Genomic DNA, 20,904 nt, shown 5'->3' with positions numbered 1-20,904 from the left:
TTAATCACTTCACTGTTGGCGGCCGTGCCTTCAGTTCCCAGAGCCCGAAGCTTTGGAATTCTCTCCCTAAACGTCTCTGCCTCTCTACCTCTCCTTTTAACATGTTTTGAGACATTCCTCACCTATCTCTTTAACCAAGCTTTTGGCCATCTGTCTTAAAAACTCCTTCTGAGGCTCATTGCCAAATTGTTTGTTAAAGTATTGTCTTCTTAATTCACCATTAAAGGCCAGCCTGATTTCTCTTGCTGTGTGTTTCCTACATTTTTCTATTGTTTGAAACTTTATTTTTTTTTGGCTTTGGGTTTGTGTGTATCCTGTCGTTTTGCTTCTGGACTATAAAGATAAATCAGACAGATTCCCCTCTACTCTTCTTAGGCAGTCCCTTGGGAACAAGGATGACTTATTTCCACTGCAGGGTTCTGGGTCCTTCAGTGACTGAATAGACTAATTCTGAAACCGCACACTCTTCCCCAGGTGGGGCAGGTGGTGAGGCGAGTGAATGGGATGCTCGAATTTCCGATGCTCCTTCCGCTGTTTGTGCTTGGTCGCTGCCTGAGGATGTTGACATTGTTCAAACTGGCTGGCAACTTCGCGGATGCTTCTTCTCCATTTTGGGCCGTCTTGGGCAAGAGATTCCCATGAATCAGTGGAGATGTCACATTTTTTCAGGAAGGATTTAAGGATGTCCTTGTAACGTTTCCTCTGCCCTCCTGGTAACCACTTGTCGTGACGGAGCTCGGAGTAGAAAGCTTGTTTTGGGAGACTTGTGTCAGGCATGTGGCCTGCCCAACGTAACTGACTAGCCATGACCAGTGTCACAATACTGGGGATGTTGGCCTGAGAGAGGACACTGATATTGGAGCACATGTTCTACCACTGAATTTGCAGGATCTTGCGGAGGCACCGCTGGTGATATGTCTCCAGGGCTTTGAGATGTCTGCCGTACAGTGTCTTTCCGATGCATTCAGGAGGGCAGGTAACACTGTGGCCCTGCAGACCATGAGCTTGGTGCCAGGTTTGAGATCTTTGTTGTCAAACGCTCTTTTCCTCAGACGACCGAAGGTTGTGCTGGGGCACTGGAGGTGATGCTGAGTTTCATCGTCTATGTCTGTCCTTGCTGAGAGGAGGCTCCCGATGTATGAGAAGTGATCCACATTGTCCAGTGGTTTGCTGTGGATCTTGATAGTCAGGGGCTGGTGTTGCTCTGTGGGTGCAGGCTGGTAGAGGACCTTTGTCTTCCAGATGTTTGACTTAAGGCCCATTCTTTCATATGCGTCCGTGAATGCATCGACGAGGGTTTGAAGCTTGGACTCTGAGTGTGTGCATACACAAGCGTTGTCAGCGTACTGCAGCTCGATGACAGAGGTTGGGGTGTCCTTGGTTGTGGACTGGAGGCAACATTGGTTAAATAATTTCCTGCTCGTCCTGTAGAGTAGATCTACTCCGGCAGGGAGCTTCATGGAGATGGGGTGGAGTGTCGCGGCGAGGAAGATGGAAAAGAGCATTGGTGTGATGACACAGCTTTGCTTGTCCCCAGTTTGGGTTGGGTCGGATTGGGTCGATGACTGATCTGTTGTAAGGATTACAGCTTGTGTGTCGTCGTGCAGTATGCGGAGGTTGGTGACAAATTTCTCCGGGCAGCCAGATTTGAGGAAGATGATCCATAACCCCTCCCTGTTGATCGAGTCAAAGGCCTTTGTGAGGTCAAAGAAGGCCATGTATAAAGGCTGCTGCTGTTTTTCTTGGAGTTGTCTTGCTGTGAAAATCATGTCCACTGTGCCTCTTGATGGACAGAATCCACATTGTGATTCCAGTAGGAACACTTCAGCCACAGGGAGGCGATGGTTGAGAAGGACTCTTGCGATGACCTTCCCTGTGGTGGACAGCAGCGATACCCCTCTGTAGTTACCACAGTCGGTCTTGTCACATTTTTGAAGATGATCACAATTACGCCATCTCGGAGATCCCCTGGCATGCTCTCCTCCTTCCTGATGAGGGAAATGAGACCATGTATTTGTGTCAAGAGTGCCTCTCCGCTGTATTTTAGAATTTCAGCAGGAATTCCATCCATACCAGCGGCCTTATTGTTTTTTTAGTGTCGATGGCCTTTTCAATCTCATGTCAGGCTGGGGTTGTGCTGAGATCATGGTGGGTAGCATGCTGTGGAATGTGGTCGCGGGCACTCGCCTCAAGGACTGAGTCGTGATTGAGGAGATCTTTGAAATGCTCCTTCCAATGAGTGCTGACTGCCTCTCTGTCCTTGATCAGTGTCACTCCATTCTTTGCTCTCAGTGGAGTAGGTCCTTGGGTATTTGGGCCGTAAATGATTTTGACTGTGCTGAAGAATCCACACAAGTCGTGTCTGTCAGTGAGTTGCTGTACTTCCTGTGCTCTTTCAGCCCACCAGCTGTTCTTTAGGTCACGAGTTTTTTGTTGAACCTCAGCCTTCAATTGTCTGTATACCTGCTTTTATTCCCTCGAATTTTGGTGATGTTTCCCGTTCAGGAATGCCTTGCGCTTGCGATTTAGTAGCTTCTGGATCTCCTGTTTGTTCTCATCAAACCAGTCTTGATGTTTCCTGTTCGAGAAACCAAGAGTATCTTTGCAAGTGATCAAGCCTAGAGTAGAATTCCTCTTTGGCCTCATCTGTTGCTTCTTGGGTTGGGGCGTACACGCTGATGACTGTGGCGTGCTGTTTCTGGGTTTGGGTGAGCCAGAGGGTCATGAAATGATCGTTTAATCCACAAGGGGGCTCGCCGAGGCGGTCGGCTAGTTTAGTTTTTACTGAGAAGCCAACCCCATGGAGTCAGAGCACTTCTTCCAGTTTACCTTTCCAGAAGAAGGTGTATCCATTACCTTGTTTCTTGAGCTGACCGTCTCCTGCTCGCCGTGTCTCACTCAGGGCAGCGATATCAATGTTCTAGTGGTGGAGTTCTCGGACTGTGATAACGGTGCGACGTTCAGGTCTGTCGCTGCTGGGGTGGTCCATGAGAGTCCTGATGTTCCAGGTCCCGAAGTTCATTTTGAGGGGGTGGAAGATACCAATGTGTGGGATCTTTTAACGTGGGGTGGCCTTTGCACACCAGACCAGGTTCTGCTACAGGGACGAGACTAATACATACACGTGGCCAACATGTCCAGGCTGTGTGGATCTGCATCAGGGTGTTCTTGAACGTTTATCAGTGGCCATCTGCAGCCATCCATTGCTCTTTCTCCCCATTAACTTCTCTCTTCTGCTGTTTAAGTTCCCCGATTCTAACAGTTGGTGCATTTCTAGCCCAAACTTCAACCTCTACTAGCCTGATACTGAACCCCCGCTAATCCACTTAGAGAATGGCTGGCTTGGAGAATAATAGACCTACAGCCCGGGCTTGATCTGCATAGTTCTGCAGTCTGTTGTCATGTCACCAGGAAAGAATACCCTGTCACTATGGAAATTGGGATGAGAAACTATGCAAATAAATAAGTTAAATTTGGGGCTCTGACTTGAGATTAATACACAGATATTCAGTGAAACCCCCTTGCTCACAGTTTTGATGAGTAATGCCCTTCCAATGGAAAAATTTGCATGTCAATCTATGCAGATGTACGGTGCATCGGTGCTGCTAATGTAGATAAGGTTGCCCACTCTGGTTGGAGGCAGATCTGGAAGTTTGATCACATAATGTTCTGACCATGATATGTGACCATGTGACTCAGAATCATGTGACATCTGATCAGATGAGCATACGATCACGTGACTTCTGCAAATGTTGCATTTACAAAATAAAGATTGGATACCTTTGCTCGTGCTTTCGCACTAACAGCTATTTTACAAAAAGCTTACCAGAACTAGGAGGTCTCCTGCGAGCAGGTGAATAGGGAAATCCGGAAGGAAATACTGAGCCCTACATCCACACTATTCTTCCAACCTTTGCTTGTGTCCCAGTTTCCCAACTCCCAGACCCTTCTATCTCCATCTACCTGCATTAGTTCTGTAATCCTTAATACCTTGCCGAACAAAAATCTATCACTGTCACTTTTGTAACATTCAATTTACCTCCAGCTTCAACAGTTTTTTGGGGCAAGTATTCCAGATTTCCACCACCTTTTGTCTGAAGAAATGCTTCCTGACATCACCCCCAAATGGATGAAATTTCTGGAGGCCCAGTGCAGCCCTTTTGAGCATGAGTGGAATTTGAGGGCGGGATAGTTATACTGAGGAACTCACCAAATGCTCCGGGCATCAGGCCAATCTCTGGCCATCCTTGAGGACATCAGGAAAGGTGACACCGGTTTGTCGAACAAAAAGTGATCCTATGGAAAGAAATGGTTATATTATTTAAGGGACAGTGATCGTTGTATCATAAGGTTTAGGTTGGCTATGGAAAAGGACAAGGAACAATCCAGAGTAGTAATAATTAACTGGGGGAAGGCCAACTTCAATAGGGTAATGCCTACCTTGAAGAAGTTCTGCTCTTCTCTCCAACGGGATTTTCGTTTGTCTCTTTTACCTTGTTCACCTTCATTGCTTTCTGTTTCCCTCCTGGTGTTTGACCTCCTTTGTTACCTCTTGCCCCACCCCCACCTCACTTGCCTCTAACCTGTGACTTTTCTAATATTTGTCAGTTCCGATGAAGGGTCACTGACCCGAAACGTTAACTCTGCTTCTCTTTCCACAGATGCTGCCAGACTTGCTGAGTGGTTCCAGCATTTCTTGTTTTTATTTCAATAGGGTAAGAATGGATCTGACCCAGATAAATTGGAATCAAAGGTTGGCAGGCAAAACTGTAACTGAACAATGGGCTGTCTTTAAAGAAGAGATAGTTTGTACACAGTCAAGGTATATTCCCATGGAAAGGAAAGGTAGGCAAACAGATCCAGAGCTCCCGGGATGACAAAAGAGATAGAGATTAAGATGAAGAAGAAAAAGTGTGCTTATGACAAATGTCAGGTGGATAATACAACTGAGAACAAGGCTGAATATAGAAGGTTCAAAGGGGAATTGAATAAACCAAATAAGAAGCAAAGAGAGAGTATGTGAAGAGACTGGCTGCCAACATAAAAGGGAATCCAAAAGTCTTCTATAGGCATATAAATAGTAAAAGGCGGAGTGGAACCGATTATGGACCAAATTGGGGATTTACGCATGGAGGCAGGGGTTCTAGCTGAGGTATTAAATGAATACTTTGCATTTGTCTTTACCAAGGAAGAAGGTGCTGTTCAGGTCATGGGAAAGAAAAGGTAGTTCAGACACTTGAAAGGTTTAACATTTATAAGGAGGAGGTATTGGATAGGCTGTCTGTACTTAAAGTTGATTCGACACCAGGACCGGATGAGATGCATCCAAGGATACTGAGGGAAATGAGAGTAAAAATTGCAGAGGCACTGGCCATAATTTTCCAATCTTCCTTAGACTCGGGTGGTACTGGAGGACAGCAGAATTGTAAACTGTTCAAAAAAATGTATAAAGATAAGCCCAACAACTACAGACCAGTCAATTTAACCTTTTTGGCGGAGAAACATTTAGAAAATATAATTCAGGACAAAATTAATAGTCAATTGGACACTTGTGGGTTAATTGAGGAAAGCCAAGATGGATTTGTTAAGGGCAAATCACATTTAACTAACTTGGTTGAGTTTTTGATGAAGTAACAGAGAAGGTTGATGAGGGTAATGTAGTTGGTGTGGTGTACATGGACTTCCAAAAGGCATTTGATAAAGTGCTGCACAACAGACTTGTGGGCAAAGTTAGAGGTCATGGAATATTAGGGACAGTAGCAACATGGATACGAAATTGGCTGAGTGACAGGAAACAGTTGTGGTTAACGGTTGTTTTTTGGACTGGAGGAAGATTTACAGGGAAGTTCCGCAGGGGTTGGTGTTAGGAACATAGGAGCAGGAGTAGGCCGTTCAGCCCATCGAGCCTGCCCTGCCATTCAATGCGATCATGGCTGATCATCCACTTGAATTCCTTTTTCCCACACTATCCTCATATCCCCTTATGTCATTGGTCTTTAGAAATTTGTCAATGTCTGCTTTAAACATACTCAATGACTGAGCTTCCACAGCCCTCTGGGTAGAGAATTCCAAATATTCACAACCCTCTGAGTAAAGACATTTCACCTCATCTCTGTCCTAAGTGGCTTCCCCCTTATTTTAAAATTGTGTCCCCTATTTCGAGACTCGGGTTCTGTTATGACCCCCTTGCTTTTCCTGATATATATTCATGACCTAGACCTTGGTGTACAGGGCACAATTTCAAAACTTGCAGATGATACAAAACTTGGAAGTAATGTGAACTGAGGAGGATAGCGCAGAACTTCAAAAGGACAGAGGCAGGTTGGTGGAATGGGCGGACAAGTGGCAGATGAAATTTAATGCAGAGAAGTGTGAAATGATTCATTTGGTAGAAAGAACATGAAGAGAGAATATTTAAAAAAATGTACAATTCTAAAGTGGGTGCTGGACCAGAGGGACCTGGGTCTATATGTGGTGGTTGGACAAGTTTAGAGATTGGATAATAAAGCATTCAGAATCCATTTCTCAAAGTACAAAATCAACGGAGTTATGTTAAACTTGTATAAAACGCTAGTTTGGCCTCAGCTGGAGTATTGCGTCCAGTTCTAGGCTCCATACTTTAGGAAGGATGTGAAGGCGTTAGAGAGGGTGTAGAAAAGATTCATGAGAATGGTTCTAGGGATGAAGAACATTAGTTACATAGATAGATTGGAGAAGTTAGGACTGTTTTCCTTGGAGAAGAGAAGGTTGAGAGGAGATTTGATAGAGGTATTCAAAATCATGAGGGGTCTGGACAGAGTAGATAGAGAGAAACTGTTCTCACTCGTGAAAGGATCGAGAACGAGAGAACACAAATTTAAGGGAATTGACAAAAGAAGCAATGGTGACATGAGGAAAATCTTGTTCACGCAACAAATGATTAGGATCTCGAATGCAGTGTGGTGGAGGCAGGTTCAATTAAGGCATTCAAGAGGGAATTGGATTATTATGTAAAAAGGAAGACTGTGCAGGACAACTGTGTTTAACACCATTGAATAGGGAGCTCCCTCCCCACCCCAACTACCTAGCCTGGGGTAGCTGGAGTTGCCGGGGTGAAGAGATTTTCTGTTTTCTGTCAACATCGGAAGCAAAGTGTGCCTGACAGCTTACAGCTGTCCCAGGTGAAGACATCATCCCCCCCCGCCCCCACCAACTGGAAGAGCAGCGGAAAGGCTGCCTTTAGCTAACATCTGTAAAGAGACTGATTCCTCCTGGCCTTCCTCTCCTTCAGCCTCTCTCCCCTTGCCTAACCTCCATAAAAGTATTTGAGGAACAAATTTATTATTTTTTTCAACTTTATTTTGTTCAACGGTGGGTGTGACTCTTCTGTCCCATGGCTTCACAGTTCTCTCCGGTGGCATGGCCTTCCTATGCTGTAGCAGCTACTACAGCCACTCCTATATCCCTGCCACCATTTAAAATCCTAACAACAAAGCATGGGGTGAAGAGTTACACCCACCCAACCATGACTATTGAGGCTTGCGTAAAGGCAATGGCCGAGGTTGTCGGACCCTCAGCCATTGTCACAGCCTCAAAGATGTACAGGAAGTCTGTGTGTGTTCTGAAGACCAAGTGGGTGGTGGCCCTGGCCCTTCGTAGGGGGCTCACCATGGGCAGGACTTTCCTGACTGGACCCTCTAGGGGCAACAGCACTGCGCATGAATATAACAAACGTTCTGCCCTTTATTCCCGGTGACCTCCTTCTCTCCCACCTGTACCATCTAGGGGAGATGAGGTCGGGGATCATCCCAGTCCCACTCGGTTTTCGGGAAAGCAGCCTCTGGCATGTGTACTCCTTCTGCCGCCAGCTATTTATGCAGCTGGCATGGGACAAGGTCTCGGAGGGCTGTTTTATTGTCGGACTCCAGGGGGTGGCCTACCGTGTCTTCTGGACCTCGGATGGGGCACAGTGCCATGCTTGCAAGTGGGTGGGGCATGTTCGGAAGAGCTGCCCCAACCTCTGGGCTGCCAACTCGGCGGTCCAGGGTTGCGCCCCTGCAGCTCCCCCTACTCCACCGACACCTGCAACAACCACCGCTCAGGTGGTTCCGGAGGCTGTGGTTTTCACGGCCTTTGGTGGGGAGGGGAAGACCCGTCCGGGTGGAAGGAAGGTATGGCACAAGTCGAAACACCGGAAGGCACGACCCTTGGACACAAAGCGACAACCTGAGCATGAGCTCAGCCCTAAGCCTGGTTCAGAGGTACCCACCTGTCCCGCGGCTGAGCTCAGGCCCAAGGGATCTGGGGAGGGGGGTACGGAGGTAGAAACAGAGACGTCTCCTGATGTGGAAATCTCTTAGCCTCCACATCCCTCCCGGAATAAGAGAAGGAGGCGACCCTCCTCTGAAGAGGGCCATGAGTTTCGGGGCCCATCTCCTGGTGCTGGTCCTCGGGCTCCCCCCACCACCAGCACCATTAGGGCCTTGAGCTGAAGTGAACTGGGTTGCTTGGCTAGGAGATAGATCAATAGAGAAGTAGTGGCAGACATTCAAAGGGATATTTCAGAATACTCTGGATAAGTATATTTCTACTATAAAGAAAAATTCTGAGGGGAGAACCCACCATCTGTGGTTAACTAACAAAGTTAAAGAAAGCATCAAACTTAAGGAAAAGACATATAATTGCACAAAGAGGAGTGGCAGGTCAGATGATTGGTCAGAATATAAAGAGCAGCAGAGAATGACGAAAAGGTTAATCAGGAGAAAGAAACTAGAGTATGAGAGGAAGCGAGCTAGAATGTAAAAACAGATAGCAAGAGTATCTACCTGCATTTAAAAAGGGAAATAGCAAGTAAAGTTAGTGTTGGTCCTCTGGAGAGTGAGAATGGGGAGTTAATAGATAATAAGGAAATGGCAGCTGCAATGAACAAATGTTTTGCTTCTGACTTCACTATAGAGGATACAAAAAAGATTCCAGCAAAAGCTGTAAATCAGGAGGTGGATTACAATGAAATTTCAATCATCAGGGAAGTGGTACTGACCAAACTGATGGAGCTGCGGGCTGATAAGTCCCTGGGTCCTGATGGACTTCATCCTAGGGTCTTAAAAGAGGTGGCTAATGAGGTAGTTTATAAGTTGGTGTTAATTTTTCAAAATTTGCTAGTTTCTGGAAGGTTCCATCAGACTGGAAAATAGCAAATATAACACCTCTATTCAAGAAAGGGGGGAGGGGGAGGCAGAAAACAGCCAACTATAGGCCAGTTAGCTTGACGGAAGGTGTTAGAATCAATCATTAAGGAGGCTATAGCTGGGCATGTAGAAAAACTCAATGTGCTCGGGAATAGTCAGAATGGCTTTGTGAAAGGGAGATCGTGTTTAACCAATTTATTGGAGTTCTTTGAAGGTGTAACATGTGCCGTGGATAAAGGGGAGCCCGTTGATGTACTGTACTTGGATTTCCAGAAGGCATTTGACAAGGTGTCACGTAAAAGGGTATTGCGCAAAGTAGGAGCTCATGGTGTAGAGGGTAACATATTAGCATGGATAGAAGATTGGCTGGCTGGCAGAAAACGGAGAGTATGCATAAATGGGTCCTTTTCTGATTGGCAGGATGTGACAAGTGGAGTCCCGCAGGAGTCTGTGCTGGGGCCGAAACTTTTTTACAACTGGTATCAATGACTTAGATGAGGGGAGCGATGGCATGGTAGCTAAATTTGCAGATGACACAAAGATAAGCAGGAAAGTATGTTGTGAAGACAACATAAGGAGCTTGCATTCCGATATAAATAGGTAGAGTGAGTGGCCAAAAATCTGGCAGATGGAGTATAATGTGGGAAAATGTGAAGTTGTTCACTTTGGCAGGAAGAATAAAAAAAAGAGTGTTACTTAAATGGAGAACGACTGCAGAATTCCGAGGTGCAGAGGGATCTCGGTGTTCTAGTGTATGAGTCACAAAATGTTAGTATGCAGGTACAGCAAATAATAAAGAAGACGAATGGAATGCTATCCTTTATTAAGAGAAGAATTGAAAATAAAAGTCAGGATGTTATGCTTCAGTTATGCAGGGCATCGGTGAGACCACATCTTGAATACTGTGTGTAGTTTTGGTCTCCTTATTTAAAGATGGATGTAAATGCATTGGAGGCGTTTCACTAGATTGATACCTGGAGTGAGTGGGTTGTCTTATGAGGAAAGGTTGGACAGACTGGGCTTGTTTTCACTGGAGTTTAGAAGAGTGAGAGGAGACTTGATTGAAGTTTATAAGATCCTGAACGGTCTTGACAGGGTGAATGTGGAAAGGATGTTTCCTCTTGTGGGTGAGTCCAGAACTAGGGGGCACTATTTTAAAATTAGGGGTCAACCTTTTCAGACAGAGATGAGGAGAAATTTTTTCTCTGAGGGTTGTGCAACTTCGGAACTCTCTGCCTCAGAAGGTGGTGGAGGCGGGGTCATTGAATATTTTTAAGGCGGAGGTAGATAGATTCTTGTTAGGCAAGGGAATCAAAGGTGATCAGGGTAGATGGGAGTGTGGAATTCGAGACACAAACATATCAGCCAGGATCTTATTGAATGGTGGAGCAAGCTCGAGGGGTCTTATAGCCTACTTCTGCGCCTAATTCGTATGTTCGTATGAGCCCTTGGCAGGAACCCCCTGTCCCTCGGGATGGCGGGGGGGCGTGATGTCCCTGTCACTTTGGCAACTCCCAATGAGGGGGAAGAGAGTGCGCCTGGGGACCCATGGGAGAAATCACTCCTTTGGCCGATGGGTCGGGTGGAGGGGCAAGACCAAGAGGCCAATTTGCGTAGTTCCCCGTCTGCTGGGCCTGTGGGCGCTTGCGGGCGGGAGATGGGGTCTTCTCTCTGCCTCCGGACTCGGCTATGGCTGGATTTCCGGAGTTGGGAACTGCCTGCTCCCTTGGGCCGCTCACTGGCCTGGGGACGGCGGTGGAGGGGGCCCTGAACCGTTGATGCCCATAGGCTCCAGTCAAATCAATGAACCCAGAGAGCTCTTCCACCATCGATCCTGGGCGTGAGATTGTGATGGAGGTGGGACCAGCTGGCATGGACCGGACATCCGCCCCTCAGTGTGTGATGGGTGTGTCGGCCGCTGGCAGTGACGACCTGGAGGAGGATGCAGGCTCAGCATTGGGCACGGAGGACCATTTTGAATCCATCGCCAGTGAGGTGGTGGAGTCCCTCGTGCCTCCCACTGAGTCTCTGCTTATCCCCATTGCGGAACTCCGGGACATCCTTGTGGCCCTCAACCAGTGGTCGAATTTGAGGCTCATCATCCCGTCCATCCGAGCTGTCCTCAAGAAGGGGGGCAAATGAGTGGAAGTGAAGCTGGTGGTGAGGCTCCATTTCAGTGCACTTCCGCTGCCTCCTCACAGCGAGGTGTTGGTGACGGTCTTTAAGTACCTTTGACATGAAGATAACCATAGCCAGCCTCAACACCAATGGCAGCAGGGGGTCTCACCGCAGATTTCACAATCTCTCAGTCGTCAGGGAAGGGAGATACGCGGTGAGTTTTCTGCAGGAAACCCACACCGTTCCGGGGGATGAAGCCACCTGGCTGCTGGAGTGGCAGGGTGGGGTCTACATGAGTCACCTCACCCCTATTTCTAGTGGGGTGGCTATCATGTTGGTCCTGACTTTTCAGCCAGAGATCTTGGGGGTCAAGGAGCCAGTGCCAGGTCGCTTGCTCCACCTCGCCGTTCGCCTGGGTAGCATGCCACTCCACTTTGTGAACGTGTACGTGCCCAGACCTGGCGCGTTGCAAGCGCGCTTCTTTGAAGAAGTATCTGCTCTCTTGAGCTCCATCAATAGCGGCAAGTGCATTATCCTAGGGGGGGTGGGGGGGTGGTGTTTTAACTGTACTCTCGAGGTGGAGGATCGCTCCAGTCCCCAGCGCGGCCAAGCGTCGGTGGAGAAGTTGAGGGAACTGATCAGCTCCCTCAACTTGGTGGACGTCTGGCGGAATCTCCATCCTGACTCCAGCGCCTTCACGTGGAGGTCTGGAGGAGGAAGGTCCCGAATCAACCGCCTCTACTTTTCACAGGCGTACGTCTCCCGCGTCTCGGCGGCCTCCATGCAGCTTGTGCCGTGCTCGGACCACCACCTGTTGTGGGCGGAGTTCATCGCGCACCGCACGTAGGCAGGGTCTGCGGACTGGCACTTTAACAACCGGCTGCAGGAGGACGTGCGATTCTGGGGCTTGATCCGTCGATTCTGAGCCGACTGGAGAAGGAAGGAGGGGGGCTTCCCCTCCCTGAGGCTGTGGTGGGACGTGGGCAAGACTCACATCCGCGTCTTCTGTCAGGAGTATGCGAAGGGGTTGACCAAGAGACAGGAGGCCGAGATCGGGCGTCTAGAGAGGGAGTTGCTCGACTCAGTGATGCCGTTGCGGACCCGGCCCTGTGGCAGGCGTCCAAAGAGAAGAAGGGCATGCTGAGGGACCTGCAGCTCATAGGGTCCTGAGGCCCTTACGTGAGGTCGTGGATCCAGATCCTGGAAGATTTGGGCCGCGCCTCACCCTTCTTCTACTTGCTGGAAAAATGGCGGGGGTTCCGTAAGCAGCTCGTTGAGCTGCTGGCCGACGACGGATCATCCATCACGGATCCAGAGGGAATGGACCTCCTGGTCCGTACTTATTACAGTGCGTTGTTCTCTCCGGATCCGTCCAGTGAGGACATGCGCAGAGTTTTGTTGGAGGACCTGCCGCAGGTCAGCCCAGAGGGCGCCGAAGGATTGGATGCTCCACTCACTTTGGCGGAGCTGACCAGCGCCCTCCACCAGCTCTCGAGGAGCAAATCCCCAGGGCTGGACGGCCTGACCGTGGAGTTCCTCAGGGTATTCTGGGACGTCTTGGGGACGATTACGCGCGGGTCCTGGGGGAAAGCCTGGCGACTGGGATATGCCCCTCTCGTGGCGCAGGGCAGTCATCGTCCTGCTGTCGAAGTGGGGCGATCTCCGCCTGCTTAAAAACTGGCGTCCGGTCTCCCTCCTCAGCACGGATTAGAAGATCTTTGCCCGGGCTATGTCTACCCCCCTGGGCTCCGTGCTGGCCCACATGATCCACCCCGACCAGTCCTACATGGTCCCGAGCCGATCCATCCAGGACAACATCCACCTGGTCCGGGACCTGATCCATCTTTCCCAGAGGGCTGGTCAGTCGGTCGCCTTTCTCTCCCTCGATCAGGAGGTGTTCGACAGTGTGGATCACGAATACCTTTTCGGGACTCTGCGTGCTTTCGGACTCGGGCCGCATTTTGTGGCCCAGGTCCGACTTTTATACGCCGCCGCAGAGTGTCTAGTCAAGCTTAACGGGTCCTCGACAGCGCCCCTTCGCTTTGGTAGAGGAGTGCGTCAGGGATGCCCCATGTCTGGCCAATTGGACACCATCTGCGTGGAGCTGTTCCTGTGCCTGCTTCGCAGGAGGTTGACGGGATTGGGTCTGCGCGAGCCTGCCATGCGGGTCGTCCTCTCGGCTTACGCCTATGACGTGCTCCTTGCGGTCGCAGATCCCGTTGACTGGCGGAGGATGCGTGACTGCCAGCAGACCTTTTCTGCTGCCTCCTCTGCGAGGATCAATTGGGAGAAATGTTCCGGTCTCCTGGTGAGTCAGTGGCGGGTAGATTCCCTGCCAGAGGAGATAACACCTTTTGCGTGGAGCACCACATGTCTCCTCTATCTGGGAGTCTACCTTAGCCCCACTGAGGAAGCCTGGCCAGCAAACTGGCAGGAGTTGGGGGTGAAAGTCACCATTTGGCTGGGGCGCTGGACAGGACTGCTCCAAGTGCTTTCCTACAGGGGCCGAGCGCTGGTCATAAACCAACTGGTGGCCTCCATGCTGTGGTACCGGTTGGTCACTTTGGCCACCAAGATCCAGAAGAAGCTCGTCGATTTCTTCTGGGGCAAGAGGAAACTCTGGGTCTCTTCCGTGGTCCTCAGTCTCCCGATTGAGGAGGGCGGCCAGTCGCTGGTGTGCGTCCGCACCCAGGCTGCGACTCTCCATCTTTGAACCCTGCAGAGATACCTGTACGTCAAGTGTCCTACCAGATGGTGTACGCTGACGACGTATTTTTTCCGTCAGTGTCACTGCCTTCAAGACAACACGCAGCTCCCTGCGGAGACCGTTAGCCGAGCCTCTCTGAGGGAGTTGCCTGTCTGTTACCGGGATCTATTCTGAGTCTGGAACACGGTGAAACCCCGATGGAGGTCTCTTTACACGGGAGTCCTCCCCCTTTACATCGGGGACCTGGGGTGGAGGGTGCTGCACAGGGCAGTCCCGTGCAATAGACTTTTATGTAGGTTCACGGACTCCCAGGCCGCCTGTACTTTCTGCGGCCTGGACGAGTCCGTGTTTCATCTATGCATGGAGTGTGCGAGGTTGCAGCCCCTCTTTGAGTATCTGAAGGGGCTGCTCCTCAAGTTCTGGCTGCACTTCAGTCCCACGCTCCTGACCTTTGGGCACCCGGTGCGGAGGGGCGTGGGCCGGGAGGAGGATCTCCTCGTCTGTCTGCTCCTGGGCCTGGCCAAGGTGGCAATTCACAGGTCCAGGCTGCGGGCCGTCGGGGGGTCCGTCCTCCCTGATTGCCTGCCCCTCTTCCATGGTTACGTTCGCGCCCGGTGTCCCTGGAGAAGGAGCATGTGGTGTCTGCCGATACGCTTGAGGCCTTCCGCGACCGGTGGCACCACAGGGACTGGAGTGCATCGTCGACGCCGAGAATGGCATTTTAATTTGAGTTTTTGGTTTATCTGTTTTTTTAAATAAAGTTATTTTAACAATATGTCTATAAAAGGGGCCTGGGGTATAAAGGCCACCTTTAAAAAAAAAGAGAAAAAAACGGGGGTTAGATACAGAGTAAAGCTTCTTCGACACTGTCCTCATCAAACACTCCCAGGACAGGTACACCACGGAGTTAGATACAGAGTAAAGCTTCCTCTGGCCAACAATGTGCCTCAATCTCAAACTGAGATGAGAACCCCCTCCCCCTTCCCCCAACCCCCATCACAAAAGATGGCAACCTGTGCCCTCTGAATATCGTTATCAATGACCATGGAATGAAGGACAGTGTGATGTTGTGGCTCCCTGCCCATTAGGAACTTGGTTGAGTCTTTCAAAATTGAATTCTTACTTTCATTTCAGAATCTGGACTAAATTTGATTCCTGTGTTAGATGCTAGTGTCCAATGCACTGCACCAACCAGTCCCCTATAACTAAGGTTAATTGTTTCAATGTCATACGTCAATGAGTTGCTGCTGTTGCTTGTCGGTCATGCTGGTCAGACTGTAGTATGTTCCAGCTAGGTCTCCCTTTAATCCAGCCAATGCCTCGACAGTCACCCTCTCCACCTCTCTCCTCTCAGCTCGAGTGCAGGCGGGAGGCATACTGAGTCCTCGGATACTGCGACCGGTCCTCACACGTGAGGAAAGGACATAATTTTCATCAAACTGTCCATTCCTAATCTGAAAAAAGAACAAAAACAGCGAACTAATTCAAAGTTTGTGCTTGGCTGAGTCAGTTTGTGGTAGCAGTGTCCCTCACAGCGCTGGCCTGGGATCATCATAAACTCTCTTAGTACTGGGTCTAAACTCATTGAGCTAGATTTTGACTTTGTGCATTGATGTTGGACAAGCAATAGCGAGTCAGCAGCTCACTTTATACCCGGAGTTTTATTTCCATTTGTTACCCATTTAATCCCCTACCACAGCCCCTGTCCACTCTCTCATATCACTGACTCTACCCACCCATTTAATCCCCTCCCACAGCCCCTGTCCACTCTCTCATATCACTGACTCTACCCACCCATTTAATCCCCTCCCACAGCCCATGTACACTCTCCCCTATCACTGACTCTACCCACCCATTTAATCCCCTCCCGCAGCCACTGTCCACTCTCCCCTATCACTGACTCTACCCACCCATTTAATCTCCTCCCACAGTCCATGTACACTCTCCCCTATCACTGACTCTATCACCCATTTAATCCCCTCCCACAGCTCCTGTCCACTCTCCCCCATCACTGGCTGTACCCACCCATTTAATCCCCTCCCACAGTCCATGTACATTCTCCGCTATCACTGACTCTACCCACCCATTTAATCCCCTCCCACAGCCCCTGTCCACTCTCCCCTATCACTGACTCTACCCACCCATTTAATCCCCTCCCGCAGCCCCTGTCCACTCTCCCCTATCACTGGCTGTACCCACCCATTTAATCCCCCTCCCACAGTCCACGTACATTCTCCGCTATCACTGACTCTGTCCACCCATTTAATCCCCCTCCCTCAGCCTATTTGATCACTGCCCTTCTGAAGGGTGCCCTGTCTTCAGACACATATTACAAGGAGGTGGAGAAGTTTAACAAACATTGACTATGGGCTAAATTGTCTTATGACAACAGCAGTGTGAGAAATGGTCTGTCTTCCTATTGCTGATTTTTCTACAGCCTCACCTCAATGACCACAATAACAATCCTCTCCTTGAATTTCATGGTTTATTGGATGAATTTGCATTCCTGACACAGTATGACCATCTACCACCCCTTGATATGGTTTAGCTAGCTCTATTCTGTCAACAAAAGTAATTCACATTGGCAATGCATACTATTTTACTTGCTAGCTAGCTAATACAGTTGTACTGCTCTCTGTTGACATTTATATTCTTGGCTCCTTTATCGGGAGAAATGTGTTTTAAATCAGATAGTGTTTTGATGGCATTCGATTGGATATATACTTTACAGACAGATTAATTGCCCCCATGTCCATGGCTGAATCAATAATTTTGTCAAATGTCCATTGTGTAACATGTCAGTGCCTATTCCTAGGTAGAGGGGGACCACCGCACAGTCCTTGTGGAGACAAAGTCCCGTCTTCATACTGAGGATACCATCCATCGTGTTACGTGGCATTACCACCGTGCTAAATAGGATACATTCAGAACAGACCTAGCAGCTCAAAACTGGGCATCCATGAGGCGCTGTGGGCCATCAGCAGCAGCAGAGTTGTATTCAACCACAATCTATTTCCTCATGGCTCAGCACATCCCTCTACTATTGCCATCAAGTCAGGGGATCAATTCTGGGTCAATGAGGATTGCAGGACAGCATGCTAGGAGTGGCACCAAGCATACCTAAAATGAAATGTCAACCTGATGAAGCTTCAACACGTGACTACATGCATGCTGAACAGCGCAAGCAGCATGCAATAGATAGAACAAAGTGATCCCATAACCAATGACCCATAACCTCTGCAGTCCTGTCACATCCAGTCACAAATGGTTGTGGACAATTAAACAACTAACAGCAGGAGGATGAGGCTCCAAAAACATCCCCAGCCTCGATGAGGGAGCCCAGCATGTCAGTTCAAAATACAAGGCTGAAGCATTTGCAACCATCTTTAGCCAGAAGTGCTGAGTGGATGATCCATCTTGGCCTCCTCCTGAGACCCCCAGCATCACAGATGCCAGTCTTCAAACAATTCAGTTCACTCCACATGACATCGAGGAATGGCTAAAGGCACTGGATATAGCAAAGGCTATGGGCCCTGATGACATCCCCAATATAGTACTGAAGACGTGCTCCAGAACTAGCAAGCCTCTAACTACAACACTGGCATCTACTCAATAATGTGGAAAATTGCCCAGATATGTCCCGTCCACATAAAGCAGGACAAATCCAATCCAGCCAAATACCGCTCCATCAGTCTACATTCAATCATAAGCAACGTGATGGAAGGAGTCGTTGACAGTACTATCAAGTGGCACTTATTCAGCAATAAGCTGCTCACCAATGCTCAATTTGGGTTCCACCAGGACCACTCGGCTCCAGTCCCCATTACAGCCTTGGTCCAAAAATGGACGCTAGAGCTGAATTCAAGAGGTGAGGTGAGAGTGATTGCCCTGGATATCAAGGCAGCATTTGATCTGGTATAGTATCAAGCAGCCCCAGCAAAATTGAAGTCAATGGGAATTAAAGGAAAAACTCTCTACTGGTTGGAGTCATACCTAGCACAAAAAAGGTTATTTGTGGTTGTTGGAGGCCAATCATCTCAGCCCCAGGATATCACTGCAGGAGTTCCTCAGGGTAGTGTTCTAGGCCCAACCATCTTCGGCTGCTTCATCAATGACCTTCTCTCCACCGTAAGGTCAGAAGTGAGGATGGTCGTTGATGATTGCAGAGTGTTCAGTACCATTCACAACTCCGCAGATAGTGAAGCAGTCTGTGCGTGCATGCAGCAAGACCTGGACAACATTCAGGCTTGTGCTGAAAATTAGCAAGTAAATATTTGCACCACATAAGTGTGAGGCAATGACCATCTTCAACAAGAGAGAATCTAACCATTTCCCCTTGATGTTCAATGGCATTACCATCACTGAATCCCCCACTATCAACATCCTAGGGGTCACCAATGGCCAGAAGCTTAACTGACCAGCCATATAAATACTGTGGCTACAAGAGCACATCAGAGGCAAGGAATTCTGTGGTGAGTAACTCCTGACTCCCCAAAGCCTGTCCATCATCTGCAGACACAAGGCAGGAGTGTGATGGAATATTCTCCACTTGTCTGGATGGGTGCAGCTCCAACAACACTCAAGAAGTTCAACACCATCCAGGACAAAGGAGCCCGCTTGATTGGCACCCAATTCACCTCCTTAAACATCCAATCCCTCCAACACCGGCGCATAGTGGCAGCAGTGTGTACCATCTACAAGACAGCACCTTCCAAACCTGCAACCTCTACCAACTAGAAGGACAAGAGCTGTAGAACACCACCACCCAGCTGCAAGATCCCCTCCAAGCCACACACCATCCTGACATGGAAATATATCGCCGTTCCTTCATTGTCACTGGGTCAGAGTCCTATAACTCCTTTTCTAACAGTACTGTGGATGTAGCTAAACCACGTGGAATGCAGCGGTTCAAGAATGTGGCTCACCATCGGCTTCTCAGGGTCACTTTGGGGTGGACAATAAATGCTGTCATTGCCTGCAATACTCACATCCCATGAATGAATATTTTTTTGAGAAATTACGTCTCCTACTCACTTTGGTTGCATCCAGATCCGTGGGTTGTTTCATGGTTTTCGGGTCATATCCATTGTGCCTTTCCTTAATCACAGGGTCAAATATGTCAGCAAAGATCTGCATGGTTGGAGGAGGTATCGTTAGGTAGAGTTCCATTAAGGTAGTGTCAGGCAACATCAATGAACTCCGCACAGTAAATGGAGTAAGATACAGTCACACACAGAACATTATGAACAGTCCCAGGTTAACGCATCAACAAGAGGTTTGAGAGGGAATACAAAGAAAACTCTTCTCCTTCACAACTGCATACAATTTGCTGATTGTTCTAAACAAAATTGCTGAACAGAATTGAGACTTTTGGTTTCTGTGCTCATCAAGGCAAGGTATCTTAATGCAGAGAAATAGAAAACTTTGGCAGTGCAGTGCTTCCAAGGTAAATAAAGCATAGGTTAGATATAGAGTAAAGCTCCCTCTACACTGTCCCCATCAAACACTCCCAAAGGCAGGTACAGCATGGGATTTGCTGGGCAATTTGGAGCACTTCCTGCCTGCAATCAGGAGGAGCAGCTGCACCTCTGCTGCTGCTACTGCAGAGTGGAGAGAGGAGATTGGAGAAACTGGAGAGAGGTGAATGCAGAGTGGAGAGAAACCATCAAGAAAGGCTGCAATTGCTTTGGAGAAGTGGGTGGCAGAGCACCTGAAAGACTCTAAGTTTGAACTGTTTGGGGGGGGAGAAGAGGCCGGAAGACTCAGGGGTGGGGCTGCCAAATCCGGTAAGGGGCCCCTGTATTTGTATTGGTGCTTGCACACAGGGAGCTCCCTCCCCACGCCAATTGCCTGCTCCGGACAGCTGGAGTTGCCCGGGTGAAGACTTTTTGTGAAAATCAGAAGAGGAGAGTACTGGGCCGTTCCAGCTGTCCCGGGTGAAAAAGCCTCCCCCAACTGGAAGACAACAAATAGTTTTGGACTAATTGTTATGAAGGTGCTCCAACTGGCAGTTGGAGCAAACATCCGTTTCAGCCATTCTCTCCCTTCCTCCACTCAGTCACCTATCCTCCCCTTTATCTTCAGACCTCTATCCTCCTCTACTCCCATACCGCTTTGTTTAAAGTTTTTTTTTGTTTCAACTGTGTAAATTTGCTTTGTTTCTTGAGGGTGGACGTGGCTCTTAGACCCCATGGCAAGCCCTCCTTCGCCGGTGGCGGAGCCCTCCCGTACATATGCTGCTGCGGCTGCTGCAGCTACACCTGTTGCCCCGTCAACGTTTGCACTAATAACATCTAAGCATGGGGTCAAAAGCTACGTCCACCAGCAACCAGGAGACAATCGACCCAGTTATAACCGAAAATGCTGCCCCATCTGCTGGGTCTGTGGGTGCTGGCGGAGCGGGAGATGGCCTCTTCTCTCCGCCTCTGGTCTCGGCTCCGGCTGGATTTCCGGAGTCGGGAACTTCCGTCTCCCCTGGACCACTCATTGGCCTGGGGACGGAGGTGGAGGGGGGTTCTGAACCGCTGGAGCCCACAGGCTCTAGTTTCACAATAGAACCCAGAGAGGACTCCACCATCGATCCTGGGGGTGGGATCGTGACGGAGGCGAGACCATCTGACGCGGCCGGGACGTCCGCCCCACAGTGTGTGGTGGGTGTGTCGGCCGCTGGCGGTGACAACCCGGAGGAGGATGGGGACTCGGTGTGGGGCATGGAGGACGATCTTGATTCCATCGCCAGTGAGGTGGTGGAGTCCCTCGTGCCTCCCGCCGAGTCTCCTCTCATCCCCACGGCGGAACTCTGGGATTTCCTCGCGGCTTGCAGGGGTTGCCGCGATAAAGTTCAGCTGGCCCTCGGCCGTTGGTCGAGTCTGGCACTGATCATTCAGTCCGTCCATGCCATCGTTAAGAAAG

The 20,904-nt window shown here is 49.3% G+C and overlaps 1 protein-coding gene across 1 annotated transcript in view; it reads right to left on the bottom strand.

Annotated features, from left to right (window-relative positions):
• Positions 1-20,904, bottom strand: part of LOC137350691 (creatine kinase U-type, mitochondrial-like) — a 53,409-nt gene that overhangs the window by 19,702 nt on the left and 12,803 nt on the right. The window contains exons 4-6 of the mRNA XM_068015568.1: positions 19,027-19,122; positions 15,225-15,446; positions 4,211-4,296 (exon numbers count right to left, since the gene is read on the bottom strand). Coding sequence (XP_067871669.1) covers positions 4,211-4,296; positions 15,225-15,446; positions 19,027-19,122 — 404 coding nt within the window. The remainder of the gene's footprint in view (positions 1-4,210; positions 4,297-15,224; positions 15,447-19,026; positions 19,123-20,904) is intronic.

This window comes from Heterodontus francisci, chromosome 35, assembly GCF_036365525.1.
Source record: "Heterodontus francisci isolate sHetFra1 chromosome 35, sHetFra1.hap1, whole genome shotgun sequence".
NCBI lineage: Eukaryota > Metazoa > Chordata > Chondrichthyes > Heterodontiformes > Heterodontidae > Heterodontus > Heterodontus francisci.
This window is presented reverse-complemented; position numbering and strand designations above follow the sequence as displayed.